Consider the following 27,670-nt stretch of genomic DNA (forward strand, 5'->3'; position numbering starts at 1 on the left):
ACCACCTGACCCACGGGAGCACCCACGAGCCCACCCAGCCTCACTGGTCAAGGAAGCCGGCTCCCCGCAGCTCAGCAGCTGTTGGCATCTGCCTCTACGAAGCCCCGGGCACCGAACCCCGCCCCGGATCCACACCGGGAGGACGGAGTCCCCGCACCGGGGGGACGTGCAGAGCCGCCCGTGGCTAGGAAGCCCTGTGCCCCCGGGCACGGTCCCCTCCACCTCCTCGAGCCTGCGCCCGCGGGGTCGGCCGGCAGCTCTGTTAACGACCGCCCTACAGGACCAGGGCCGAGCTGCACCTGCAGTGAGTCCGCACACACGAGTCCGTGTCCCCGGTCACCAGAGCACCCGCGTCCCAGCAACTGCACCGGCGGCAGGACACGTGGGGACTCACACGCACACTGGCCTGCTGCAGGGCAAGCGCCCCCGCCAAGGCAAGTGTGCACTCCTGGGGGGGGGGGGGGGTACTCGCTGTCAAGACCCCACTCCTCGGGGTCCACTCCCAGGGGCACATGGGCCCTCAGGCCGCAAGCACTAGATGAGGCCACTGCCATCAGTCACTGTCCCGGCACCGAGACATGAGCTCCGAAAGCAAAAGATTTGAGAGGATTAACACTTTTTGGAGGCCGTCTTGGTCATTCTCGAAATCAAAGAGAAACCTTTATTTTCAACAAGAATGCCTACAAGAAAAGGTCCATCGATCCGCTAAGAAAGAGTCTCTCACCACAACCAGCACCAAAATATAGATTTAAAAAATTAAAAAACACACAGCCTCAGCCCTCACTCACACACACACACACACACACACACACACACACACACACAAACGCATCTCCCCAGGAGCCATACCACCCAGACCAGAGAGAAACAAACCAAACTCAATACCCTCACACAAAAGAAGTCTTTGAATTAGGATTTACAAATTTATATAGTCTTTCCTATGAAAAAACAAAAAACCAAGGGGTAAGAGAAACCTTCTCCACAAAGGCCTGACGAGTCTTAGCAGATCTGAGAAAACGTATTTTCTGCCTACGAGCTAACAGAAAGCAAAAGAATGATCAGTGCTTGTCAGAGGTTTGTGAGGGAGGCCTCCGTTCAACAACGTTCCCGAACTACAGAGTGCTCGGTGGCCGATGCGGCCCGTCCCCGCTGTCAGCGCGCCCACCGCGGTCTGCGCCACACTTCCAAAGACACCGCGTCTCTCGCTGCAAGTTTTCCAGCGCTCAGAAGGGCCGTTTTTTCCCTTTAAAAAAGATGCCAGGTCGAAAAAAAAAAAATCCAGGAAAAGGGGGAAGAAAGAGTTCTCTACTGCGGTAACCTGTCAGTCACAGACAGCTGCTCTGAGTCCGGTCCGGGGGGGGGTGGGGGTGGGGGTGGGGGCGCAGGGGCCACCAGCACAGACTACTTGGGCTCCTCGATCACACCTTTGCTGAGGTCTGTCATTTTGGGGTATTTTACTTTCTTCTGGTCCAGCTCATTCTGAGCCCAAAGGAGTAGTTTCAGTAATTTTGCCAGCTTGGGTGTGGACTCACGATTTTCATAATCTAGGACAGCTTGGTTAACTTCACTCCACACCTAGAAAATAAATACGCCGGATAAAAACAACCACACGTGCAGAGTGCCCGCCGGTAGGACCAGTTACAATGTGCATTTACACTTCTTAAGACCTTCTTACAGGAGAAGATGGTTACTTATTCAAATGAATACGAAGCCCATGACCGTGAGGTCCTCCAGAGGATGTTAAACACACACCCCTTGTCCAGGAGGAGCTCGCGGCCCGGTCGGTGGGGCTCATACCCGGCCTGCATAGCAGTGAAATGCCGTGAGCCAGGCTTGAGGGGACCGGGGCGGAGGAAAGAGCAGGGTGGGGTGATACAAGGTGCACGGGACAAGCCACAGGAGGACTCGCGTGGCGGCGGCCTGGAGAGCGGCCCTCCCTTCCGGCAGGAAAGGGCCATGGGAGTAAAGGGCCGCGTCTGGGGCAGTAATGCACCATCGTGGGGGCTGGAACACAGAAGCAGCAGCAAGGAGACAAACAGCTTCACAAGCAAATAGGGGATTTTAGGTAAAACATGTTTCGGACGCCTACTTCTAAGAGTCTCCAAACAAACAAGGAGGAGGTTAAGACCAACGAGAAAAGCTAAGACAGAGAGTCTGAATGCCGTGTATGACGTCACGGTGCTCAGTTCCCGGTTCACACAGGGAAAGGGGACACTTGACGGGAGAATCGGTGCTGTCGTGACTGAGTGTCACGTGCCCAGACATGGCTTCCGTTCGTTCTACAGCTGTGCCTTTTAGAGTCCCGCCCTGAACACCCACCGAGGGGAAGGAGGCCCCGTCGGTCTTACCTTCTGCCTCTGCATCATGTGAAGCAGGTCTCCGAATGGAGACTCCTCAGGGTTATCAAAGGCCAGCAGGGCCAGAGTGCGTTCCATCTCCGTCAGGCACTCCCTGCTCTCCTCGCCCTGCTCCGCCAGCTGGGTCTGCGCGAACTCCAGCGCCGCCTCCGTCTCGCGCTGGCGGATCAGCTCTATGAGGTGCTGTTGCTGGGCCGGCAAAGGCAGACAGGCTTACACACCCGCGCCCAGACAGGCACACCCGGTGACGCGCTCTAGCCTCTAGCCAAAGGACGTCTCACGTGACAACTTCTAGCAGCCCTAAATTATGACACTAACGCTCCTAAAGCAAGAAACAGCTCCTGGAACACACGAGACAACGGCTAACCCAAGCCCCTTCCCCACGTAAACTAAAACAACGTTCTGTTAATGCAAATTAGCCGCGTTACTTCTGAAACGAACACACGTAACCTCATCGAGTGTCCACAAACCAGACGCCTCTCAACTGAAACTCACTTGCAGGTGGAAGTAGAGATACCGGTTGGTGTCCAGGAGCTCCGGATGGAGGCTGTTGATCAACGCGATAGCCTCCTGGATCTGGCCTTTCAGGATCATCTCACGGATTTTGATCCGCTCGTCAAGTGTTTCCAGATCCACGCTAGGTTCAATCCCAGATTCCATTCGAAACTTCTCTGCTGCCTCCTTAAAGCCCTCTGAAAATGAAAACCATCTTCAGTGCTCAGGAAGCTAGCAAGACACTAACGCAAAGCATTTTTATCCCTAGAAAGCCCATCCACCTCAAACCAATAACCTTCAACGTAACCCGCACCGTCTTAGGGACTTGGCATATACATCTCTGATTTACTAGCCGTGCCCCACACAGAAAATGAAAACCACGTACGCCACTCCTTCCCATCCCACCCGAGACGCCGTTCACCCCCCAGCCAGGGGCAAGAGTGCATGCCGGGAAGCCCAGGGCACTACGGGCTCCCCTGGGAAGGCTGCGACCCCAGGCAGAGGCTGCAGGCGTGGTTCAGGCACATCTGCGCACGCCGGCTGCGCCTCCACAGCCTGCAGAGGCCTGACCCTCCTGCCTCCTTGTGAGTGCACGGTTCTCACCAGCGTCTAAGCAGCATGTGTGACCACCCACCCCCACTACAGGCAGACACTTCCTCGACACCTTCCCAGAGAAGTCTCGGTCAGGACTGATTTGGGGGACGAGGCACCGTGAACAATGGAAGGAGACTCAGACCTTTTTGAAACATCGGTGTTTTCCAACCATGTACAAAATTACCCTCTTCTTTCCCAGTATCGAGGAGGACTATAGTTACAGACCCCTTTTGCTACTTTCCATCTGCTTCTGCCCTTCCCCCTTTCTCCTCTGAGTTCGGCACACCTTCTAGAAACAGCCCAGTATAATTTCTCAGACTTGCCAAAAGAGATCAATTACTTGGGGTTTAAACGTACTCCAGAACGTTCTTTAGTCACTTGATAAGCTGCAAAAACATTAAAGGTCAAGAAACAGGTTTTTGCTTTAGAGCTCAGATACCTGGCATAACAACCTCACCTCTGGAACAGGTCACCTTTGCTACGGCAATTTACAAATTTAGGAAAATGAGCAGTGTGTTTTTATTACACCCCAACACAATTCTACCAAGGAAGTCCAATGTAAAATTCTACCTACATATACCAAAAGGGAGATTTACGTTCAAGAGGTAGCACCCTTATGGCCAGCCGTTACCTGTGACCAGGTAGTTCATGATGAGGCGGTTCATGTCTGCTCGCTGGACGTGCAAGTTATTGAGTTTTTCCATCCACTCGTCTTTCGTGATTTCATCGGGTTTTTCTGCATAACTCATTCTGACTTATTTTCTACAGGAAAACAGTATTTTAAAAATTGGCGAAGATCACGGGAACGAATTACAGAGAACACGCTCAATGGTCCCTCATAGGGCTGTGCGGTAACAGATGACAGCCAGACTTGTGAGCACAGAGAAACCTACAGGGTCATCAGATACCCATGTTGCACCCAGAAACGCTGGGTCTCTACTGTACTTCAATTGAAAAAAAAGGATGTTAAGAATTCCGTTAAGAATCGTAATCGTTTCAGAGTGAAGCAGGGCGACGCAGCGCGAAGGAATAAGGAGATGGTGGAAAGACGCTTCATGTGGGAAACGGCAAATTCAAAGCGCCTGGACCCAATGCAGGTATGGGGATCAGAAAGAAGGCTAGCATATTTAGAAGACAGGATTGGTGCGAGGGAGAGCCCAGAGTCTCCGAATGGACAGGTCAAGTCGTGCGGTGGGTCGTACCAAGTAAGGCCTCGCCGGCTAAAGGAGGAGTTTAGATCAACCCTCTTCTAAGCATGAAGGGCAACCGCGAGGGACATAAGCTAAATATTCAACGCGATGACACACGTGCCCGAGAGAGAAGCCCACGATGAGACACTCACCAGACCTACCAAAATTAAGAAGTCTGACCATACCAAGTGTCCACAGAGACATGGAGCTCCCTCCAGCTCTTTGATGCTGCTGCGAGAGCAGACTGGAAACGCAAACAGACCCGGCATTCCCCGCGGGGCGGACCCCACGCGCTCCTCACGGCCCGGGGATTCTATCACTAGACTGAGGTCCTCCACACTCACCACCGCACACCCGACACGGACAAGCCTGCTCACAGAAACGCTTTTCAAGATGGCAAAAATCAGGAAGCCACCCACCTGGATGTTCATTCAAAAGCAGCAGGGAACCGCAATCCCAGGCCCAAAACCCTCGGGCGGATCCGTTCCGAAAGTTAAAATCTTGCCGACTGTACCCAGAACTACACGGCACGACTTAGCTTATGTCACATGACATGCACACTGCAGTCTGGGGTGACACCCCACAATTAAATACGACTTCTTTGGGGAAACGTCTGGGCAGCCACACTGGGTGGAATGGAGATGGAAAAGCTTTCACCGGAGCAGATTTTGCCATCAAATAGGTTAAAAACAAAAAATTTCTGATTTTCGGAGCTATCTGGATTTTAGGATTGCTGAGAAAGGCTTATGATCGCGTAACAGAATTTACTAGGACAATTAAAACATGAACACAGCCACAGGGAGGACTCTCAGAAACCAGTTGGACGAATAAAGCAAGACCCAAGCGTGGCAGACAGTTTTACAAAGAACAAAAACAACACAAATCGCGTGACACGTGCTTTAGCAACAAATACAAATTCGGCAAAGCGTTTTCTTGTTTTGAGTAAAGACGTGAAACTCGGGAGGCGGTGACCATGGGAAGGAGGGCAGAGAGGTGCCAGCCCTGGGGGCACCAGTTGGGCTCTTAAGATGGCGAGCCCACCACTGTCGTCGTAAGTAATCTATACATCATGGGTACCGCTTTACGCCAGACAAGGACGTGCTAAATCGCTTCATTAAATTAAAAGATCAAAAAACAAAGGCACCTGGGTGGCTCAGTCGGGTGAGCGTCCAACTCCTGATTTTGGCTCAGGTCATGATCCCAGGATCATGGGATCGAGCCCCAGATTCTGTCTCTTCCTCCGCCCCTCTCCCCTGCTCACACACTCCCAATCTCTAAATTAAAAAGGAAAATAAAAAAATGGTTTTAAATTAAAGAACAGAGAAAGTGGGGCAGCAAAAGCCGAGCAGGAAAGCCAGCGAGAAGCCATCAAACGAGAGCAGCGGCAGGAGAGTCAGAGACACAGCAGGTGAAGACTCTGTGGGCGCAAGTCAACGGCCGTGCTGCCGGCCTGAGTGCAGAGGGATAAAGGACCAGAGCGCTCGAGGCCGGACCGAAGCTTTCAAGCTTGAGACCTTGGAGGACCGGGCCACAAACAAAAAGAAACAGGACAGGTTTGAGGAGTAGAGCAAGTTTGGGCTGACTATCAGACACGAAGATGGAGAAGTCAAGCAGGCACCTGGATTATAGGTCCCCAGCCCAGCGCTGGAAACATTAATTAGGGAAACAGCCACCCAACCAGGGTACCTATCGAAAGCCACGGGTTGGGCAAAGATCGCCCAGGGAGAGAGCACGGGCACAAGACCAAGTCCTTGGGTGCTAGGAGGGTGCCCACACTCAGCACCAGAGGAGGAAGCCGGCACGGGAGACAAACCAAGAGATGTCATTCCTCCTACAAATGCCCAAGTCCTGTAGCTCCGGGCAGGTGCATAATTCCCTCAGGCCACTCTGCTGTTCCCAGACAACTCCAGGTAACCTCGGACAAACGAGGCCCCTCTCTCTCCATCCCCGTAGTACCCAAAATCACACCAGTACCGCTCCCAGCACGGACAGCGATCTGGGAACAGCAACAACTCCAGAGAAACACTCAACACACAAACCTCCCAACTCTGAAACCGAGGAACACTTGCTTCCCAAGCAAGCAGTTCGCGTCCTCACCAGCTCAGCTTCTGCTCTGAAGCGGTGGTCATAAAAATCGTTCTCTTCACAGGGACACGAGTGCGGTGCTTCAGGTAACTGCCACTGCTGTACTCGGCGACCACTTCTGAACCTTGTAGCCTTCGCTCGAAAGGCGCTCCCTTTAAGAATAAACACCGAATTACAGCGCCCGAGCGCTGTGGGGTCAGGGCTCTGCTCCGGCCAGGAGAAAAGGGGCAGTTGACAGTGCAAACCCACAAGGCCCCGGTTCTGCCACCTGCTCAGACCTTCGACCCCGTAGGGCCCCCAGCCCGCTCCCGACCCCCGCCCCGGCCCCCCCTGGCCTCTCCCGCCGACCCCTACCCCGGCCCCCTCCTCGGCCTCCACCCCGCCCCCGCCCAGCCCCACCCCGGCCCGCCGCGCTCCCGCGGGGAAGCTCGGCCCGGCCGCCTGGGTCCGCCGCGGCCATCTTACCGTGCGGATCCCGCCTCCCGCGCAGCGCGGTCTCCACGGCCGCTCGGGGGGGCGGGGGGCGGCCGAGCCGGGAGGGCGGCGAGGCGCCGGGGATGGGTGGCGGAGGCGGGAGCCGCGGCGGAGGCGGGGGCGGGGAACGGGAGGGCAGACGCACGGACGGCCGCCCCTTCAGGCACCTCCCGCGAGATCGCGAGAGCGCAGGCTCGCCAGCCTGTAACCAATCAAGCGCTCCCGCGAGGGGGCGGAGCGCGGCGGCTGCCCGGAAGCGCGAGACTCCAGCTTCCGTCCTTGCGCAGAACTCTTCTCGCGGCGCGCTCGCTCTACGGGTTGGCGCGAGAGTCAAAAGGCGTCGGCCGACGCTGGGCAAGATGGCCGCCGTCGAGGTGTCGTTGCGGGGGAACTTCGCGCAGGGATGGCGACATCTAGACTGAGTCGGAGGCGAAGGTCCCAGCTCCCTTTCCGTCATTTGTGTGAGCTCGGAGGGCAGGGGGCGGGGGGCAGGCGCCAGTGCTCGGCGCCGCCCCGAGGCGGGGTCCCTCCGCACCCGGCGCCTGCCTTCGCACGGGCCCGGGAGGAGCCGCCCGAGCGCGACCCGGCGGGAGCGCTTCGTTCCGTCGGTTGAGGAGGGCCCCGGGGGTTACCGAGCGCGCTTTCGCTCGCCGCCTGCGGGGGCAAAGGAACCGGGCCCGCCCTCGGGGCGCCTGCCGCGCAGGCCCGGCGGTCCACTGGCCGCGCCAGCTGGGGCCAGGGCTGCGGGCGCGCGTGCAGCGACAGCGACGGCGGCGGCGGGGACACGCGGAGGCGCGCGTGTGCTCGTTCTGTGCCTGCTCGCGGGCCGCGTCCGAGCAGGGTCTCCTTTTCCCGCTGTGGGAAAGCAAGGTTAAGAGATCTCTGCGGCTTCGGGAAGGAAATGGAGGGGGCAGCCCCTTGCTCCGTCCCATTAATTCCGACGTCTTCCTGAATTTGAGCTCAGGGTTGGATGGTTTCGTGCGGTTGCTCAAAAGTGAGCTGAAGAGCGCGGGGGTGCTGTCGGACTTCTCGCCGAGAGGAAGTCCCATAGGTTTCACAGGGATGACTGGTTACGGGTAGTTTCCAATCCAGTGTGCTGAGTCTGCAGGTACAAAGTTTTGACATGAATCCGTTCAAATCGCACAGACAGTACACGTTCGTGAGGACGTCTTTTGCAGCTACTTAAGTCTGCGTACGATTCTAGGTGTCAACTTCACGGTGTGCGAAGGGGTGCGCATTTTTAGAATTCTTTCCAGAGGCACACAAGCAAACACTTGAATGCCAGTGCCCTAGGGAGATAGGATATTCCAGGCCGCAGAGGCTTCAGCTGCGCCTTCCGTGGGCCACAGGTTAATGGCCCGTGCCCCCAGCGGCCAACCCGTTACGGAGTCCTGCAAATTCCACCTCCTTATTTCTGTCTAGACGCTGGCTGCTTTTTATTGTCCCCAGCCTCTCTGCTGCTGGGATTGCCCCTCCCAGGGGTCCCACCAGTTTTTAATGAAGCGCACGCAGCAGGCAGGGTGGTCTCTCCTTGTGCCCGTTCTCTTCACACCTTTCAGAGACCCCCAGGTGCCTGTGCAAAGTGAGCAGGGCCAAAAGCCTCATGGCCCCCGCCCCTCCTGTCTCTACTGCAGCCGTCCTCCTGTTGGAGGTTCTCCACCGGCCGCTTAGCACTGGGTTCGCAAGCTGGGCCACGTGGAAAACACTTCTCCAGGCTGACTCCTCGGAAGGGGACGGCCTTCCCGGAACAAAGCCGAATGTAGCCTGTCTCCTTTAGGCTCACGTCTCACATCCTAAACCATGCGTTTGTCGCATTTAGCGCACCATTTTCTGTCGCTGATGCTTGATGATGTGTCCCAGTTCAGCACACGTGTGAACTTTTCAAGAGCTGAAACATGCAGGAGTGGGGGCTGTGTAGCTATTTGTTGAGAATGTTGAAGGAGTGAATGATGAATGACCGCTTTAAGTACAAGCAGCCTCAGCAGAAGTGGACGGAGGGAGTGTCATGGGGCAGGGAATGTCCGCAGCCCTCCGTGATTGAGTTCATGCATTGACAGGAGAGGAAGACAGAGAAAGGCACTTCTGTAGCCTGGTTGATGAGGTTAACGGTGGGGGCACCAGGTGAGGAAGAGCCATCCTGACAACTCGTGGGCTGGAAGGGGGGTGGGGGGGGGCGGGGAGATGGCGAGCTCAGTGTCGGCCTTGTCGGGTGTGAGGTGCCTGGGGGACATGGCTAAGCTCAAGGGAGGGACGATGAGGCTGAAAGCAGAGGTTTTGTGGTGACCCCGTGTGAGAGGAGACAGACCTATGTAGAGGAAGACTGTAGGGAAGGGGAGCAAAGAAGTCCAAGATCCTAAAGGACAGCAACGTATGGCTATTATCCATTGAAGTTGTCTGTTAGGTCAGCAGAGAGGCTTGACAGGGACCAGGGGGTCAGTAGGCTGTCCGGAAGCTGGGGGGTGGGGAGCTTTGGAAGATGGATGGGCAGTATCAAGTGCAGCAGGGCCGTCCAGCGTGACATTCACCAAAAACTGTTCACTTGACAGTTGTGGGTGACAGGGCAGCGAGCTCAGTGACATGGCAGGAATGGACAGTGGTAGGTGGCGGTGAGGTGGGAGGTGAGCAGGGTGAAGGGAAGACAGTTGTGGTTTAACACCTCAGAAGCGGCAGATGTGGAGAGCGAGGAGCACGTTAAACACTAAAGCCACAGGACTTGGTAGCTGAATGGGGGGGGGGGGGGGGGCGTGTCAGGGAGAATCCGGGCTTCTGGCTTGTGCTTTTGGGTTTATAGGGTGGGACCATCACTGAGTCGGGACACCAGGGAAGCGCCTGGTTGGAGGAGAGACTCCTAAGTCATGAGCTCGTTTTGCATGCCTTAGGCTTTGATGTGCATTTGAGGCATCAAGTGGAGATGACAGAACTAGTGGGTGGATGGACCCGGCTACAGGCAGAGGTAAAGGTCAGCACAGCCGGGTGTGCATGAGATCCCTGTAGAGCGTACGGTTAGGGGCCAGCGGGGGCCACCCCGAAGACACATGCCGCAAGGAGTCTGGGGGAGAGCAGTAGGGGGGTGCACCACTTTGGCCACCGCCTGGGGCTGTGACCAGGTTGACAGGAAGGAGGTGGGTCTGTGGAAGGGGGAGCCGCCAGAGCTTCCATGGTTCCCCCAAGCGTGGGTGGAGAGTTTCATTTTATTAGATTAGCAGCTCTTTACAGAGACGCGTGAAAAGTTTATTAGTCTTAAAGAGCATGAAAGAGTTTTCAGAAAGGAAAAGTATTTGGGGGAATAAAATACACAGTGCTTCCTCTACTCAAATCCCAGACTGTTCAATAACAGGACATCAGCCGTGTTTTACAGATGTTTTTATCTTATTCTCAAAACCCAAAAGCATAAAATCAAGGCCCTGCTTTGAAGGAGATTTGGCAAAGACAAACCCAGCTCATCAGGATAGCGCGCGGTTGTCGCTGCTGAGTCCCCACAACAACCACGCAGGCAGCCCCGAGAGGTCAGCTCCCGAGCCCCAGCTTTTCCCGGTGCTTTAAGTTTCTTCCCGAAGATCTGGAAGAGTAAGGAAGGATTTTATCATCGTTTAGTGGTGCAGCGCGCGCGCATCTCAGCTGAAAGTTCTAAGACTGGTGGAAGCGTGCCTCTCGGCACGCCCTCCCTCCTGGCCCAGGTCTATCTCCCTTCCCAGACTCTGTACCATTAAGTCAGAAAGCATTGCTTCTGAGTTTCTTCGGGTGGGTGAAAGCAAGAGTAGTTATTTCCTGATCCTTTAGCCCCTGCTGAGATCCTAGAGAGCGGGTGCAGCACAGGGGGGGGTGGGGGGGGGGGTGGGGGGCCCACGCCCTGCAGCTGCAGACCAGCAGACACAGGCAGCACGCCTGAGTGACAGTCACTTAATCCACCAGGATTTCCTAGGGAATTCATACAGCATTTCATACGAACTTGTACACTAAGACTTGGCTGGTGAAGAATTTGATAGACCTGTGTTGGCTTGGGATTCCACCTTTTTTTTAATTAAAAGTAGATAATGCACTCACACGGACACACATAAACGCATATAGCCTGCGTATGTGCGTAGTTATATCTGTATATGCTCTGAGGATTTTTTTTTTCTTTTTGTCTAAGCCCAGAGATTTTTTCCAATGGATATCCACGCTTTTCCTTTTTTAGAACACACTTGGAAATTCTTGGTTTTTGCTTTCTTGACTTTAAAATTCTCTTACATTTATTCTTTAAGGCTTTGCTTTCTGTTGGAATGAGAGGGACCTCTGTCTGGCACACTCCCGAGATGTTTCACTTCTCTGCACAACCATGAAAGGCAACACCCTTGGCCTCCCACCTTCTGTAGACAGATTTGGGAGATGTTATTTCTCCTTGGATTTCTAAATTTTAGAAGCAGTTGGTTCCAATTGCAACTCAAAAATAGTTCTGGTATCGAGCAGGTAATTTATGTGTAATTGATTTTGTTGAAGTTCGGAATAAAGCTCTGGGAATCCTTTTGAAATCACGGATGGCTTGGCCTCTGTTACTCTCGTTGGTATTTCCTTCCAGTGCTCTTTCTCACCTTCACTGTTTGAGTTTTGTGAGCCGTGCAAGAGGATGAGTTAATTCCAACAATGTTTCTGCTCTGGACAAATCCAGAAAGCCCCTGTCAGACCTGAGTTCAAACAGTCGCTTTGGCTTTCCAAGTACTTGTTCATTTTGGAAACAAATCTCATAAATTTCAGCCTGCACATTGTAGCTGCAACTCTCCTGAGGCCCCACAGGCCAGGGGTGATGGCAGGAGACTGGCACCCTGCCCTAGGTCTTGCTTGTCGGGGTGACCTTCCTCCTCGCACTCACCAGCGGGCTCAGACTCAGTAAAGGTCTTGGGCTTGTTCCTCCCCACTTTCTCTGCTACGATTAGCCTCTGAAGCCCACAGAGTCACATCTGCTTTTCTGTCAAAATCTGTGACAGGCACTACTTTGTCTGGCTTTTTTTATTGCGTGGATTCATTTAGAAACTTAAGAGATGAAAGCAACCAGAAAGGAAATACAGCTCTCCTGCCTCACAGATTAAAATACTGATTTCTTCTGAAGTCAACTTTATTTTCCACTGAATCCGCAGGGCAACATCTCAGAGTAACAGGAACCATTGTGAAAGCTAGGAGTAATGAGCATCGTTCTGCACGAATATAAAACGTTGTATTCCCTCTCATTGGGATCACAAAGCCAGGGCTTTACTATAGCAGAGGAGATAGAATATGTCTACTTGTTCTCTGGCTGAGGATCTCTGGACAAGGGTAGAAGAACTGAGGAGGACACATCTAGACCAGTGCCCTGTCTTGTACCCAGTTCTCTGCCGTGATTGACATACTGTCCTAAACCCTCATCCTGTGCCTTCCGTCCCTGCAAGCACCCACCCGCGTGGCACCTGGGCGTTATTACGATCTCCCTTTGCAGAGAGACATTGCTGCTGGGTTTGTTTCATTTAAGGCTCCTCCGCTAAAGAGGCCGAGCGGCGTTCCCCCATTCCAACTCCTGGCTGGGGAGGCCTCCTGTGTGTGGTCTTCCCCATTTACAGACACCCTGCCCAAGATCACACTGCTTGTGCCAGCTGGTTTCGCCTCCCAACCGTCGGCTCTCTAAACTCCCCACTCCACCTATCTGGGGGCAAACTTGAAGACGGTCACGATGGAAGAGTGGAGAGCCCATCCCTGCAGGATTCCATGAAGGTGGTCCTAATGGAATCCCACCAGCAGAAAACACTGCGTTGTATTCCTTGGGAGAAAATCCAGAGTCCGGCTCCGAAACTAGCAGGTCTTGTCATCTTTAGAAATAGATGTTGATTGAAAAGCGCATCTGACCCCAGCCCATGGTTCTCACGCATGGAAGCGTCGGGGATGCGCCTGTGGGGTTCGCTGTGGGCGGCTCTACTGCACACAGGGCACCTTTCCGCCTTTTGACCCGGGCTGAAACCAAAGCCAAGGGGTTCCTGCTTCTAAAGAACGTGGGAGCAGGGGGGGCTGTAGAGGCACGTACGTAATGGGGGCAGAGGCCCTCAGCCACGGAGTTCTAGCCCCCGGGGCTAGTGTTCGGTGTCCATAGCGCCCCAAGGGTGCCGGCGCTTCCCCTCTGCGGTATGTTTGTGGAGCATCTGGGTACTGGCCGGTGCTGGGGTGTCCCTGCTCGGCTCGGAGTGAAGAAGATCCGGATGGAGGGCTGCGCACCTGCCAGACCCCTTTGCCTTTCTGGACCCGGACGCCTCACCGCTCCTTGCAGCCCCTGCGGGCAGATGTGCCCGAGCTGAGCGTGCCGGTGGCGGCGGGGGCCGGCTTGCTGAACAAACTTGAGGGCGCGGCTGCTCCTTTATCCTCGTCCCCGCCTCCTCGCCGCAAAGCCAGCCCTGGGGCCCCGTGGCCCGGGGGCCCCGCCGGCTGCGGCCGGCGCCTGCGGCCCTCGGACTCGGGGAGCCGCGGCGCAAGGCGCAGGCGCGCACGCGGGGCGGGGCCTCCTCCCTCCGCGCGGGGGCGCTGCTCCGGACGCGGCCGGCCCCTCTAGCCCCGCGCCTCGGTTCCCGGCGCCGACCCCGCCCTCCCGCCCACTCCGCCGAGCTCCGAGGAAATGGCTGCGGGACCCCAGAGGCCTGCGACCCGCGGTGAGTGGCATCCCGGCCGCCGGGCAGACGGGCCGGCCGCCGCGGGGCTGCACTCGGGGGCGGCGGCGGGGCGGGAGCCCGGCCCTCCGACAGCCGCGGCGGCCGCGCCGGCCCTCGCTGTGCTCCCGCCGAGGAGAGAAGATGGCGGCCGCCGCGGGGATGGCGGGAGGGAGGGGAGGAGGGGGCGGCTGAGGGGGGAGAGGGGAGGCGAGGTGCGGGAGAGGGAGCGGAGACGGGGGACAGTGGAGGGGGAGGGGGCAGGGGGCCCACGGAGAGGGGGTCGCGGGGGGGGGAGGGGGCCCACGGAGCGGGGTCACCTCCCGAGGCCACTCCGAGGTCCCCGCCGCGCGTGGGCGCCAGCCTGGGGCTGGGTCCGCCGGAGGAGGGTGTTTGCTCGGGGGCCTGGTCCCGATTTGAACGGACCGGAGGGGACGGCAGCGCAGTACTGTCCGTTGACCCAAGTCAGCAGGGCGGGAGGCCCGCTAGTCCGAGGGCAGGGGGCGCCGCTCTTCCCTGGAAGTTCCAAGTCCAGCGGGCGTCCGCGTACGAGTGACTTGTTTGCCCAAAGTGCCGCTGGCTGCAGTGAGTTCTGCTCTCTACCCCGGTTCGCTCGTCCGGACGTCCTTCACGGACGTGAAGTTTCGTTCCGGGATCCTTTCTTGGAGTGTGGGTACGGTTCCCGGTGTTCACTTCCGTTTAACCGGAGGAGTTTGGTGTCTCCACCTGCTCTCAGGAGGGGTATTGGGACAGGTGTGTGGTCTTTGGTGCTCCAGGAAGCAGAGGAGGCTTTCGGAAAGTCGGTTTCGCTGAAAAAGAGTATTCGTCCCATCATAAAATACTGATTTTTAGTTTTCCGTGTAGTTACTTTGTCATCTGGGTGTATACTGGCCACGTTTGTGTCCCATTTTACTCTCCTGGCCAGCTTTCACCTTCCAGGGGAGGCGTGCCCCTGCCGTCCTCCTCTTGTGTCTCCCCCACCTTTGGCACTCGGGGCCCCATTTGTTTTCTCCTGCTTCCCGCCCTGCTGCACCGCCCCCGGACAGACAGCCCACTTAGAAGCCCGCTCTGAGGCTGCACGAGTCCCTTCCCCGTGCCTCTGTCCCCTGGAGGCGGGAACGGGCACACAAGCAGTTGTTACAATGAGTTGTGGCAGGTAAACAGCCCCGAGCGGGGTCCACTGTGAGCCCGCGCTCTGCTTCCCGGACCCTGAGGTGCGTTCGCGGAGGATCTTAAAGGCCGCTTTTGCCTCCTGCGCGGTGCTTGTGACACAGTGGAGCTCAGGGCCCCTTTTCCGCTTTGAATCCAGCGCCTCCATCAGTGAGCCTAGAATCGGCGCCGTAGGTCCCAGCAGCGTGAGCTGAGCTTCGTTCGTCCCTTGGCCGTAGAGAATGGTACCTGTGTCATTTGCGGTGAATGAGATCTGAGCATTCCGTGCCCGTTCTGACCTGCAGGGAGGGCACTGAGGTGCGAGGGAGGAACGACCTCCAAGCCCAGACCTCGGAGCCTGTTTCTAAGGGGCCCACCCCAGGCACGTGTTCCGTGGTTCCCCCGGAGCCACACAGGCCCTGGCTGGAGGGTGCTCCCAAGAAGGGTGCTTTAGCCAGGCATTTTAAGGAAGTGGCGTCAGCGACCCGTAGAGTGATTCCTCCGTTTGCTCAGCAAGTATTTGCTGCCTCCTGGGTGCCGCGCAGCCGGGCTGTAGCGGCTCGCAGAAAGGCCTCCCCGGCCTCGGAGACCAGTGCAGTGGGGCTTGTGAGGACACGCCAGCCCCTTCGCTGGCCAGCCCTTAGTGGCACCTGTGTTGGTGCGTGTACACACGCACACGTCTCTGGGACCGGTCCCCTGGGTTCCCGTTAGAAACACAGCCCAGGCATCTCAGAAGTGTCACCTGGGGAGACCCAGCCCGAGGCCTGCTGTGAAACTTCCGCCAAACGCACGTTCGAGGCCTCTTGTTCTCCTCCTTGCCGGTGTTCTTGGGGGCTTGAGCCATGACTTCAGGAATAGTGCGTGTCTTTATTTCTGATTTTCCAGCAGGAACTGTCCCTTGTTACTATGGGATTAAATTCAGGTTATTTCGAGCACAGTTGTGTACTGATCAGAGGGAAGGGCACAAATAAAAAGTTGTGTGATAACAGGTGACTCCCCTTTCCCGGCTGCTGCTGCCCATGGTTACCACTGTCTGTCCTGTCCAACAGTGATGCTCACAGCTTGTGTGCCTGTGTGAGCATCACAATGGCTCGTTGAGGAGAGGTGTCGCTGGGGGGGCCTGGAGGTGGGCCACTCACTCAGTGCTTCTGCTGGGCTTTGTGTGGGGGGCTTGGAGTGGGGACTTCCATTCCCACATTCTGCTTGCTTTTGGCGGCGGAGTTTTCAGGTCCTGCTGTTGACCCTGTTAAGTCTTTGTACTGCCATAGGGTGTCTGACTCTCAAGGAGTCCGTCCTCAGGCAGCTCAGGGACTGGTTTCTTTTTTGTTTTGCTACGTGTTTGTGAGGTGTTCAGGGTTCTGATTGTTTTATATTTCTGTTAGCACAATACGCTTCATCTTCATACACCTGTCTGATGACACCAGGGGATTTCCATTCGGCTCTTGCAGAGCAAAGATTGAACGTATTTACGGGTTAAGCCCGCTCACTGTTGTCCTTGGGTCCCTGCAGTGTGCCGCTGTGTCTCATGGAGGCCTGATTCTCACATGCCTGGTGGACTCAGGAAGTCCATTAAGAAAGAAGGTTTCCCCTAAATGGAGTTTCTCTTTTGTGTGTTTTCTTATTTATGTGGTGTGGTCCCTTAGAATGGGTGCCTCATGTTATCATCTGTGTAGTTCGTATCAAATGATTTGTGCTGATTCCATTACAAAGGCTCTGTGGTTAACAGTTGATGAAAACACACTAATTGGGAAAGAAGGGTCAAATTGAGCTCACTTGGTGTGAGTGCTCACGGTTCTGGAGAATACTTTCTCTTGTTTAGACCTCATTTTATTTTTTGAGTACTAATTTTGAGGGTAAGTTGTTACTTGAGATTGAGTAGGTGATGGTACGTATTTGATAAGGATTCTTGTACCTGTGACTAAAATATGCTTAATCAGTAGGTGGTGATTACCTAGTGTAATATTTCTTTCTTCAGGTGGCAGAGTCAGGTGCTATGGTTTTGTTTCACAGACACTGATACAGACATTTAAGTGGTGTTTACCACACCTTTATGAGAAAGTAAATGAGATTCTCCCTCCCAAATACGAAGACAGATTTGCTGTGTGTTGAGTTACAAATGCTTAGAAAATTAAGATAATAATTTAAAAAAAAAAAAAAAGGCAAGAACACCAGAAGCCCTTCAGAACCTGCGTTACAGCTGTTGCCCAGTTTCTGGACACGGGTGGGTGGGTGGGTGTGGCAGGATGTGTTTATGGGACGTGGCCACCGTACTCTTCACTCGTGTGGGACCCACTCTCCATGGCAGTGGCCATGTGGTTTGTTGTCCTTTAATTGCAGTTTTAAAGAATTCCATTATGTGGACGTTTCTTGATTTTTTTCCCCCTCCCAAAATCAGTGTCCTGATGGTGGAGATGGATTTGTGTCCCTTTGTTTTAAAAAAAAAAAAAAGTGTGGCTGGGAGGGCCCTTATACACGCACCTGCCCTTTCCCAGCTGTCTCAGCTGGGTCCAAGTGAGGCATGTCCCTCTGGACCATGGGAGCAGGAATGTTGCCTGCTCTGTCCCGGTGCCGAGTACAGGAGGGCATCTTGGTGAATATTTATCAAGCAGATTCTCCTAGGGGCCTGCTTTCGCAAACGCTCACCAATACGGACATCATCGTTTTAATAGGTGGCCCCTACCGCTTGCTGCTTGCTTCCTGTGTGCGGGCGCCGTCACTTACACGGTGTAGTTTCACGGATCCTTTTAGGAAATCGGGAGGTCACGGTGGTCCACAGTTCCCAGACGGGCAAGCACAGCCCAAAGGGAAGTGCACATTCTCAGCATGTCGGTACCTGTTAGGTTTGCCCCTGGGGCTGCAGCCCGTGTTCTTGTAATGCGCTGCCGAGCTGCGCCTTGAGCCTCCCGAGCCCAGCCTGCTTGGGAGAAGAACTACCCCACTTGTACGTGGAGGAGGGGAGTGCCGACTGCCTCGGTCAGGACTGGGAATGCTGAACCTGCGTAAAGAGGGCAGATGCCCCACGAGATGCCCTAGCGCCCCATGGAGACAGCGGGACTAGGTGGACACTAGTTGTGGATGTTAGACTGTGATTACACAGTCTGCCTCTTCACAGCACGTTTTTTAGTTGTAAGACATCCCGTTCCTGCACTACTCACACATACAGCAGCAACAGTCTGAAGTCGCGTGCGTTGTGTACCGGCTTGACTGTCAGGCTTGGCGCTACGTGAGGCTTTAAAAATTGACAGGGAAGATCCTGTGGTCCTGTAATTTCTTTGTTTAAGCCGGGACCTCTCCCGCTTGCCCCCAGTACAAAACTGGACATTGGCTTTGGCTCATCTCAGAGAGAGAAAAGAAGACTCCAGCTGAAACGTGGTGGCTTCCTGACCTTAGGTCTCCACCGTTAGCCGTCGCCTCTTGGCCAGTTTGTGGCCTGCGGTCCCGACAGCACCACTCACCAGGCAGGTGCTCGGGAGGGAAGGCCTTCGTGTCTTCTCCAAACTCTATTCTCTTTGAGGTCGGGTGGCAGCCTCTGTGTGAGTCCTCCATTTCATACCTGGGAAGAAGCGCCTTCCTGGCGATCACTCGAGAGCGGGACGGAAGCTGTAGAAGAGGCGGATACTGAGCGCCGCCGCTGCCCGCCTGGCCTTGGTGACTGGGAGGGACAGGGCACCCACTGCTTCTGGCCCGCCAGGAGCAGTCCCGTCAAGCGACCTTAAAGCCTGCTCTCCACACCTCAGCTCAAGACACGTTTATACGCCGGAATTTACTGAGGGCATCACGGAGTCTTGATTTACGTGTGTCTGTTGGTATTTACTGTACTTGGCGCTTACAAGACATCTAAGTTCATTCACTTTTGAACATACAGCCTCACGCGTGTCAACGTGAATAACGTCGTACGAAAACTATTTTCTAAGAAACAATGACAGAGGTCATTTACTTTTTTAACTTCTGGCTTAACTGACAGCAGCTGGATCCTTACGTCTGCTTCTGCATGCAGACTCCAGTACATCGCTGTCATTTAGCTTCCAGAAGGCTTTACCACCCGCTCCCGAGTGGCCAGCGGGAGAGGCATGTGATAGCCTTTGTGGTTGCGGAGATGAGTTGACCTCGGGGACCCCCTGAAGGGCCTGAGGACCACATTTCTTGAGAACTTCTGCTTTAAATAATGATTAGAGGTGCTTCCTTGTTAAGAAATAAGAATTTTACAAAATAGTTGTCTTTAAATGCTCACATCTGGGAAAATGGGTTACTTTTAGGAAGTTAGACGACGTCTTTGAATTTTTATTGGCTCAGCCGTGTGTTTGCTTTTCGGGAAGAACTTGGGATAAAGCTGGTTTGTCCTCCCAGTGCACATCTCTCTCCCAAGTAGACCACCTGAAATGAAGTGAGAGGCCCAGAGCGTGGCCTGGGTGCCTGCTGGGTGGGAGGGGCTCTGAGACTTCTTTGGGCCTTAGGTCACGTGGCCTGACTGCCGCGTCTGCGTGGAAGTGGCACTCCACATTGACTGTAAGACGGCCTTTCGATACACGCTGCCTCTCACTAGATCCTTAATTCCTGCTGCAGCGAAAATGGGGGTGAGGGTGGCCTATGTTGGCTGTGGAATGATGCAGGTCTCCTGCGGCATGACCCCAGGAAACGACAATGCCGTGGGGTCCTGCAGCGGTGCCCCCACTCACTAGTGCTGCAAGGGAGTGCCAGCCAGCCACAGGTGCAGATGGGGCCTAGACAGACCACTGTGGATATAAAATCAATAGGGTGGCCAGTAGGGTCGGGGTCCTCCCTGGAGGGTCAGGGTTCTTAACTAATAGCTACAAGACCTAGAGACTCTTCAGGGGACACAGCTCCCAAAGCGCCTAGCAGGGGTGGCTGGCACTTGAACATCATACTGCCCAGGGAAGTGACTTACGGTGCCTGTCCTCTCTGTGCACACACACGCACATCTCTCCCTCTCTCTGTTGGGGAAGGAAGGAGAGGGGACTCTCCTGTCTGGGAACCCGTCCCAGTGTCGTCGTTGGGGATTTAGCAGCAGCCAAGCTTGTCCCGTATGACACTTTTTACTTTTATTTTTTTAATGTTTGTTTTTGAGAGAGAGAACGCGAGCAGGTGAGGGACAGAGAGAGGTGGGGACAGAGGATCTGAGGCAGGCTCTGCGCCGACAGCAGCAAGCCCGACACGGGGCTGGAACTCATGAACCGTGAGATCGTGACCTGAGCTGAAGTTGGACGCTTAACTGACTGAGCCACCCAGGCGCCCCCATGACAGATTTTCTAATGAGTGCAAGAACCTGTATTGTTCAGAGGGTCACTAAGAGCCGGGCGGTGGCCTTGTGTTAAGAGCACCAGTCCCCCAGGATGTAGGATTCCAGCGGTCCCTTGCAGTGTTTGAAAGCATGTTTTTGTTCAGAGAGACCAGAGGGGGGCTGGCTCAGTCTGCTTGGACTGCTTTAACAAAAGACCGTAGACCAGGGGGCTTATACAAAACACCTTTGCTTCTCACATATCTGGAGGCCCGAGATCAGGGTGTTAGCTGGCATGGTCAGGTGCTGGTAAGGGGTCTTCAGGGCTGCAGGGGGCAAGAGAGCTGGGGTGGGGGAGGGGGCTCTTTTTAAGGCCACTGATCCTATTCATGAGGGTTCTGACCTTATGACCTAAGCACCTCCCATCTGCTAGGAGTGCCATCACCTTAGCACTGGGTTTCAAAATGAATCTTCAGGGGTGTGTACAACGCAGACCGTGGCCGAAGCCCATTGAAGCTAGTGGCCCGTGGCATTAGGCAGAGAAGAGTGAAAGCCTCGTCTCCTTCTCCTTAACCTTGGCAGATGTAACGTGGCTGCTCTGGCTGCTGACACCCACGTGGAGTTGTCCACCAAGGTCACAAGCCTGTGTTCTGCAACAGAAACTGGGTAGAGGGAAACCTGTGCCCGTTGCATGCCCACCATGACCTGGAAGCCCGGCTGGATGGCAGAGCCTGGCCGGGCCTCAGTCCCCAAGGTGCTTTCAAGCAGCGGCTTTTGCTTTTTGTCTCCACACATGTGTAAAAGCAGCACTAAGAAATTTTAAGCAGGGTCATTTCTAGATGTCTCTTTATATACACATCCGGGCTGTGTTGCGGACACCTTCGTTTCATCAGGATAATTTTTTTTTTTTAATGTTTTTTAATGTTTGTCTTTGAGAAAGAGAGCATGAGCAGGGGAGATGCGTGGGGGGGGGGGGGGCGGTGGAGACAGAGGATCCAAAACGGGCTCCACACTGACAGCAGAGAGCCAGATGCCAGGCTCAAACTTACGAACCACGAGACCATGACCTGAGCTGAGCCACCCAGACACCCCCCCTCCCCCATCGAGATAGTTTTAATAACCACCATGGGTTTTGGTAGCAGCAGAACTTTGAATAGGCTGTAAAAGACTTAAAAGCAGTTAAGGCCGTCGAGTCAGGTTCTGTGTAGATGTTCAGATAAACAAAAATTGGATTGCTTAGTTTCCTTTGTGGGCCGGGGTCAGAAGGCAGGAGTGGCGTTTGCTGCCGCAGACCCCAGGGTTGGCGAGAGGAGGGAGCGCTGGCAGAGCCCGCTGCTGGCGGCCAGGATGGTGCTCAGACCTGTGTGCTCGCGGGGGGCCGTCGTGTCAGGAAAGAGTCTTTAGTTGGGATCTCTTTCCTTTTTAGTAGTTGGAGGAACCTAGCACCTTCTCAGCCCTTTATCGTGAGCCACAAAGGGGCGGTTGTGAGGAGGGAAGCCCCTTCATACAAAGCATGAACGTGAGCTTGAGCGCGGCCTGGCAGAATTTTAAATTTTCGGTTAATGAGTCAAAACAGTGAGGCTGTGTTGCAACATTGGCTGTAATTTCTGGCTGGCAGGCTTTTTTCAAAATTGACATCACTTGTTTTGAATATTGTTTCAAGGGTTGGAGGTTTGCCACCAGGTGCGTGGCGGCGTGGCAGGCACACGCTTCGTGTGATCTTTTTGAGACGCAGCGCTGGCTGTTTCCTCACAGTCGTCCTGCTGTGAAGACAGGAACTGCACTGTGGTTCTCGGCATAGCGTCTTCGGGAAGGCAGTCTCGTAGGTTGGTAGAACCGGAGACCCGTCTGTCCACGGGCGCATCCTCGTCCCTTCCGTGAGCGCGCGTCCTAGACGCGGAGCCCTCGCGTTTACCAGGTCGAATGTCCTGCAGCACTGGCACCCACGGCTGCTTTGGGTGGATGTTTGTTGTGTTGTGTTTTTTAAAAAAGAGGGCCACCTGGGTGGCCCAGTCTGTTAACGTCCAACTGCAGCTCAGACCATGATCTCACAGTTCGATTCTCGCAGAGCACGCTTCGGATCCTCCCCTTTCTCTCTGCCCCTCCTCCTCCCCCATTCCCCTGCTCTCGCGTGTGCACCTTGTCTCAAAAAAAAAAGCATTTTAAAAAATAATTTAAGAAAATTTTTAGGGGCGCCTGGGTGGCTCAGTCAGTTAAGCATCCAACTGCGGCTCAGATCATGATCTCACAGTTCTTGGGTTCGAGCCAGGCGTCAGGGTCTGTGCTGACAGCTCAGAGCCTACTTGGGATTCTCTTTCTCTGCCCCTCGCCTGCTCATGCGCTCGCTCACCCTCTTTCTCTCTCTCTGTCTCTCAGAAATAAACACTAAAAAAAAAAGTCACAACTGTCAGCCTAACATTTTGAAAAGTTGTTGGAGATTCTGAAGGGAGAATTGAGCAGGTTTAGAGCAGTTTTGTGGGAGGAAATGCCTGGGCCCTTCTGATACCCAAGTGCAAGACTGTTGCTTTGCACACATGCAGGGCGTGCAGGGCTCCTCCCGGCGTGGTGCCCGCGTCCCCGGGGCCGGCGGCGAGGCCTGGGGACCTGATGGGACCTCACCACTGCGGTGTCCCGGCCTTCGAACGTCCCCTGCGGTGAAATGGCGAGTCCCCCAGAGGGCCCCCGGCAGCCTCTGGAAGGGCCCTGGTCCCTGAGAGAACCGACCGGCTCCGCATTCAGGGGGCGTTTTCTCAGGTGAAAGATGGGAGTCTCGGGGAAAGCAACTGCCACTATTCGCCACTGGTGATAAAATTTGAGGTTTCAAGTGCAAATGACAGTCTTGAAAAGCCTCTGTCTGCTGGCACGAGCCCGGTGTTCCCCGGTAAGTAAAGCCGTTTGAGGAGCCGGGGACTGGCCTCAAGGCCACCCTGGCTTCTGTGTTGTAGGGAAGCAGGTCCGTGCAGACGGGTGCACTTCCCCCACCCCAGCAGGTGCCTGTGCTCCGCCCTCTTGCAGGGCCCGCCCCGGGCTGTGCAGGGCGGGAGCTGCCAGTTATAGTAACCGGAAACTTTCTCCATTTGCCTGTTGGAAACAGAATCTCTTTGGGGCCCTCAGCTTTGAAGAACATGAAGGGGCTCTGAGAGCCGCCGGGAAGCCTTGAGCCGGGAGGACTTACGCCAGGCAGCCAAGGAGGGCACCACGCTGAGATGGAGACCGGTGACTTCCCGCCATCGCCATCTCAGTCTCCGGGTGGCAGGGGTGCCCGCCTTCCCCCCCACCCCACCCCCCTTGGTGGGGACAGCCATGGCAGCCGGCAGGGCTGCGGGTTCCTGGGCAGTGGACTCTCTCCGTTACACCCCATGTCCAAGTTCAACACAGTCTCTCCGCTTTTCACCGGGTGCGATTTTATAGTAGAATTTCTGGGCTGATAAAATTATCACAAAAGTAATACTGCAAAGATAATCATATAAAGTCAAGATAATAGTTTCTTCTGAGAAGCAAAGCGTCTGAAGTGTTGAAGCCTCAATTTGAGATGCATTTACCACATTTGAGAGATTCGGTGGCCAGGAGGTTGGATTCCGCTCCTCCTCGGAGTGGAGGGGTCACTGTCTCTTTAAAAGGAGGAGCGTCAGAATGTTGGCCTTTGTTCTGGGCTCACTAAGGAAACCGCAGTTTACCGGAGGGCTGCTGGAGGTGAGGGTTCAGCTGGCAGGGGGCGCCCTCGGGGTGGAGTGTGAAGTGTGTGAAAAGATCAGCTAGGATTGGCCCCGGGAACAGGGGCCTGTTCAGTGTGCGTCTAACTGGGTGCGGGAGAATACGGGGGAGGGCTGGGTGCGCTGTGCCACGCGCACGTGGACCACGGGAAGTAACTGTAAATAACGGTCTTCAGAGTTTTTCTTGGGCCTCTAAAAGGATGGCATGGCTACGGCATTAAGATTTTTTAAGTACTTGTGTTCGTATGCGGTTTGCTGCAGCCTTTTCACGTTCCCTGGTTCTCTCTCTCTGTGGTTTTATGGAGCTGGGTCCGTCTCAGAAGTGAGGTCGTGATTGGAAAGCAGCCGATTTTGCAACCTCTCTGCACTCTCCCTGCAGCTCCCTCCCAGCCTCCCCGCTGCGCCAGCCAGGACCCGCTCCTGCTCCAGGGCTGGCCTGGTCACCATCCAGAGCGTGGTCACCGTGTCTTCCCTTCGTTAAAAGTCCTTGAGGAACAGGATTGTGTTTTTTCTTTTCTTCTTTTTCTTTTTTTGACTCCCTGGATGGCTTTGTGGGTCACGTGGTAACATACAGGCAAATCAGATTACTTGGAAAGTTGATGTTTTGTTTTGTTTTTAACGTGGTTTTAGTTCCAGTTACTTACACCTATGAATTATTTTTTTATTTTCTTTTAGGAGCTTACTCCATGCGAATAGTCTCGAGATAGTCTTCATTGTTACTTGTGAACCTTGACTGACAACAGCAGTGTTTGAGGCCTAGTGGTTTACTTGGACCAGGCGATTCCATCTGCCAGGTGTTTGGACCTCCAGAAAAAGCGTCCAAGCTTTCAGTGTTCCGGCAGGTAAAGTATAAATAGCGTTAAACGTCAGCAGCTCCTTTTCACTTAATAGGTTTCAAGTCGGATGGCATCTTATGTGAAGGAACTGGTAGCATGTAACATTCATATTTGCTTGTTCGAAATAGTAAACTTTAGCCCTAAGGTGTTCAGAGAAACATTCAGCCACGTGCTGAGAGCCGGATGCCGGCACTCCTTTATCTTCGCATTGGCGTTTTATCGGAGCAGAGACTTGACGTTGTGTGAGAGTTGCGTTTTGTTGAGGAGAGCTTTTCCTGCACAAAATCTCAGGTGACCAGAAAAGTGCTGTGGTCCTTGAGGGGACGCGTGCTGATGTCACAGTCACTCCCGCAAGCTTCCGACTGGCTAGAGTGTGCCGGCCAAGTTCTGGACAGAAAAGCAGGAAGGGACGGCACCTTGTGGGGAGTGAAGAATCAGGTCACGTGTGGTTTGAATTTTGTATATTTTGTATTTTGAAGGTTTTCGTGCCATAGCAGTCCCTCCCCTACACTGGAACATGGCATAGAATCTGAGTCTGCAGTAGCATTTAAATGTGATTGAAGCCTGGGAAGCTTGGAAAAAAATTCTCAAGGTATATACTGGTTTTTTCCCCCAGATTTTATCATTTGAAGCAAGAGTAGAATTTTCACGAGCATGACCTTTTAGTAATCTACTAGGAAGTTAAGAGCAGAGAATAAATACGCGTAAAGCTGTTGCCTTGGGCTTTATTTTCTCAAGTGTCCAAATTATCTGTTACTTCTTTCCTGTGCGACCCTCACCTCCATGAGGTATCCGCAGGGCAGGGTGGCACTCAGCTCACCTCAGGGTGGGGGTGCGGGCACGAGCACCACACCTGCTCCACGCCCTTCCCTCTAGCGGGGCAGCCGGACGTCTTACATAGCAGCTCAGGGCTCTGAAACCCAGGGTGGAAGCAGCTGGTCCTCGAGCCGGCACGTCGTTCTGTAGCTGTGCTGGGGTGGGGGGTGGGGGCTCCCCCGAAAGCCGGCCCTCCTCTGTTCATGCCCCGTGCGCTGCCCCCGCCGCCTGTCCTGCGGAGCCCTGTGCTGGGCAGCTGAGGGGCGAGGGGACCAGCTGGATTTGCTGGCTGTGGTTCTCCACTAAACATTGAACGTGTGGCTGTTAAATCTTCTCTAATGAGTCCCCTCAAATCTCCTGTTACTGCCTGTTAGGAATCTTCGGTCAAGATGACTCATTTTGTAGCGCCTGGTGGCACAGTCTGTTAAGTGACCAACTCTTGATCTCAGCGCGGGTCATGATTTCATCGTTCATGGGATTGAGCCCCACGTTGGGCTCTGTGCTGACAGTGGAGCCTGCTTAGGATTCATTTTCTCCCTCTCCCCCTCCCTCCCTCCCTCCCTCTCCCCCTCCCTCCCTCTCTCTCTCCTCCTCTCCCCCTCCATCCCTCTCTCCCCCTCCCCCTCCCTCTTCCCCCTTCCCTCCCAGCCTCTGCCCTTCCCCTGCTCACATGCACTCATGCATGCTCTCTCAGTCAAATAAGTTTAGGGGCACCTGGGTGGCTCAGGCAATTGAACGTCTGACTCCTGATTTCAGCTCAGGCCACAATTTCAGTTTGTGGGTTCACGCCCGGCATCGGGCTCTGTGCTGACAGGGAAGACAAAGCCTGCTTGGGTTCTCTTTCTCCTCTCTCTGTGCCCATCCCCTGCGTGCACTCTCACTCTCCCTCTTTCTCAAAAATAAACTTTAAAAAATAACTAAACTTCAAATTTTTTCTAAAAAGGTAACTGGTTTCAATGGACACCTTCACTCCATGTAGGTGGAAAGCTGTTGTTGCCCCCGCGCCCCCCCCGTTGTGTGGATTAAAGGCCGCGTGCACTTTCAGCTCCGGGATGGTTGGTCGTTGGCCCAGAATGTCGCCTCGTTAACGTCGCTTGTGGTTTGGTCGTTTCCCCGTTAGGTATGGATGAAAAAGGTGGCCCGAGCAATGAGGAAGCACCCAAGGCCATCAAACCCACCAGCAAAGAATTCAGGAAAACGTGGGGCTTTCGAAGAACCACCATCGCCAAGCGAGAGGGTGCCGGGGACGCCGAGGCGGACGCTCTGGAGCAGCAGCCCCAGCAGGGCCTTTCCTTGCGGCGCAGCGGGAGGCAGCCGAAGCGGACCGAGCGCGTGGAAGAGTTTCTCACGACGGTCCGACGGCGAGGACGGAAGAATGCGCCCGTCTCCCTGGAGGACTCCGGCGAGCCAGTGTCTTGTCCCGTCACGGACGTGGAGACGGCATCGGAAGGGAGCGTGGAGAGCACGTCGGAGGGGAAGGGCGGGCCCACGGCAGGCTCCGCGGGGGACAAGGAGCAGCCGGCCGCCCCCACAAAGGCCAAAGGGGGTGAGGGCGAGGACGACACCTCTGACAGTGACAGCGACGGGCTGACTTTGAAGGAACTGCAGAACCGCCTGCGGAGACAGCGGGAGCAGGCGGCGGCTGACAGATCCCCCAGGAGCCTCCAGAGCCGCCTGCGGAGGAAGCGCCGAGAGCAGGGTCCCACGCAGACCGGCGGCACGGAGGCGGCCGGTGCCACAGAGAGCTCGCTGCCCGGCGAGCAGGAGCCCGAGGCCGAGCAGGGCGCCGTGTCGGAGGCCGAGAAAGACGGCGGAGAGCAGGAGCCAGAAGGGAAGGCGGCTCAGGGGATGGAAGGCAGAGGCCCCAGGGACACGGGCCGGCAGCGGCCCGAGTGCGAGGCCTACGAGCCCAACGCTCTGTACTGCATATGTCGTCAGCCGCACAACAACAGGTAGGCCCGGGGCCGCCCCCTGTTCTGCTCGTGAGGCAGCACAGACCGGGATGCCCCCATCCTCCTAGAGGTCCCTTGCACAGCGCTGCTCTGCACCATTCTGGAAGGGGGCACGGGGGCAGGCTATGGCTG

General features: G+C 55.1%; 2 protein-coding genes across 9 annotated transcripts in view; one reads left to right on the forward strand and one right to left on the reverse strand.

Moving 5' to 3' along the window:
* Positions 1–631: 631 nt before the first annotated feature.
* GID8 (GID complex subunit 8 homolog) lies at positions 632–7,496 on the reverse strand. Of its 3 annotated transcripts, none has more exons than XM_043553501.1 (6): positions 7,187–7,496; positions 6,734–6,873; positions 4,078–4,208; positions 2,853–3,049; positions 2,349–2,546; positions 632–1,575 (listed from the first exon to the last, which is right to left on the reverse strand). In XM_043553501.1, exons 3-6 carry the CDS (start codon positions 4,193–4,195, stop codon positions 1,402–1,404), a joined length of 687 nt encoding a protein of 228 aa, XP_043409436.1. In that variant the 5' UTR covers positions 4,196–4,208; positions 6,734–6,873; positions 7,187–7,496; the 3' UTR covers positions 632–1,401. The 3 variants fall into 3 exon arrangements, with proteins under 3 accessions (XP_043409436.1, XP_043409437.1, XP_043409438.1); XM_043553502.1 differs by having other exon boundaries at positions 6,676–6,873; positions 7,187–7,380; XM_043553503.1 differs by lacking the exons at positions 6,734–6,873; positions 7,187–7,496 and adding an exon at positions 5,781–5,830.
* A 21-nt stretch (positions 7,497–7,517) lies between these two features.
* Positions 7,518–27,670, forward strand: part of DIDO1 (death inducer-obliterator 1) — a 50,686-nt gene continuing 30,533 nt past the window's right edge. Inside the window, exons 1-4 of one of the 6 annotated variants that reach the window (XM_043553487.1) lie at positions 7,518–7,630; positions 24,610–24,776; positions 25,250–25,362; positions 26,707–27,538. In XM_043553487.1, the coding sequence (XP_043409422.1) occupies positions 26,709–27,538 (830 nt within the window). In that variant the 5' untranslated portion in view covers positions 7,518–7,630; positions 24,610–24,776; positions 25,250–25,362; positions 26,707–26,708. Of the gene's footprint in view, positions 7,657–13,745; positions 13,840–24,609; positions 25,363–26,706; positions 27,539–27,670 lie in introns of those variants that run through there. The other 5 variants (XM_043553489.1, XM_043553488.1, XM_043553491.1 and 2 more) reach the window with 5 other exon arrangements.

The sequence above is a fragment of the Prionailurus bengalensis genome, chromosome A3, assembly GCF_016509475.1.
Source record: "Prionailurus bengalensis isolate Pbe53 chromosome A3, Fcat_Pben_1.1_paternal_pri, whole genome shotgun sequence".
Taxonomy (NCBI): Eukaryota; Metazoa; Chordata; class Mammalia; order Carnivora; family Felidae; genus Prionailurus; species Prionailurus bengalensis.

What these genes read in the sequence shown, in the direction of transcription:
- GID8 (XM_043553501.1), bottom strand. Translation starts at nt 4,195, where the DNA reads ATGAGTTATGCAGAAAAACCCGATGAAATCACGAAAGACGAGTGGATG. An exon ending in ATCTCTACTTCCACCTGCAA is followed by an intron (nt 2,547 to 2,852) that starts GTGAGTTTCAGT and finishes TTGCCGGCCCAG; the next exon opens with CAACAGCACCTCATAGAGCT. An exon ending in ACATGATGCAGAGGCAGAAG is followed by an intron (nt 1,576 to 2,348) that starts GTAAGACCGACG and finishes TTTATTTTCTAG; the next exon opens with GTGTGGAGTGAAGTTAACCA.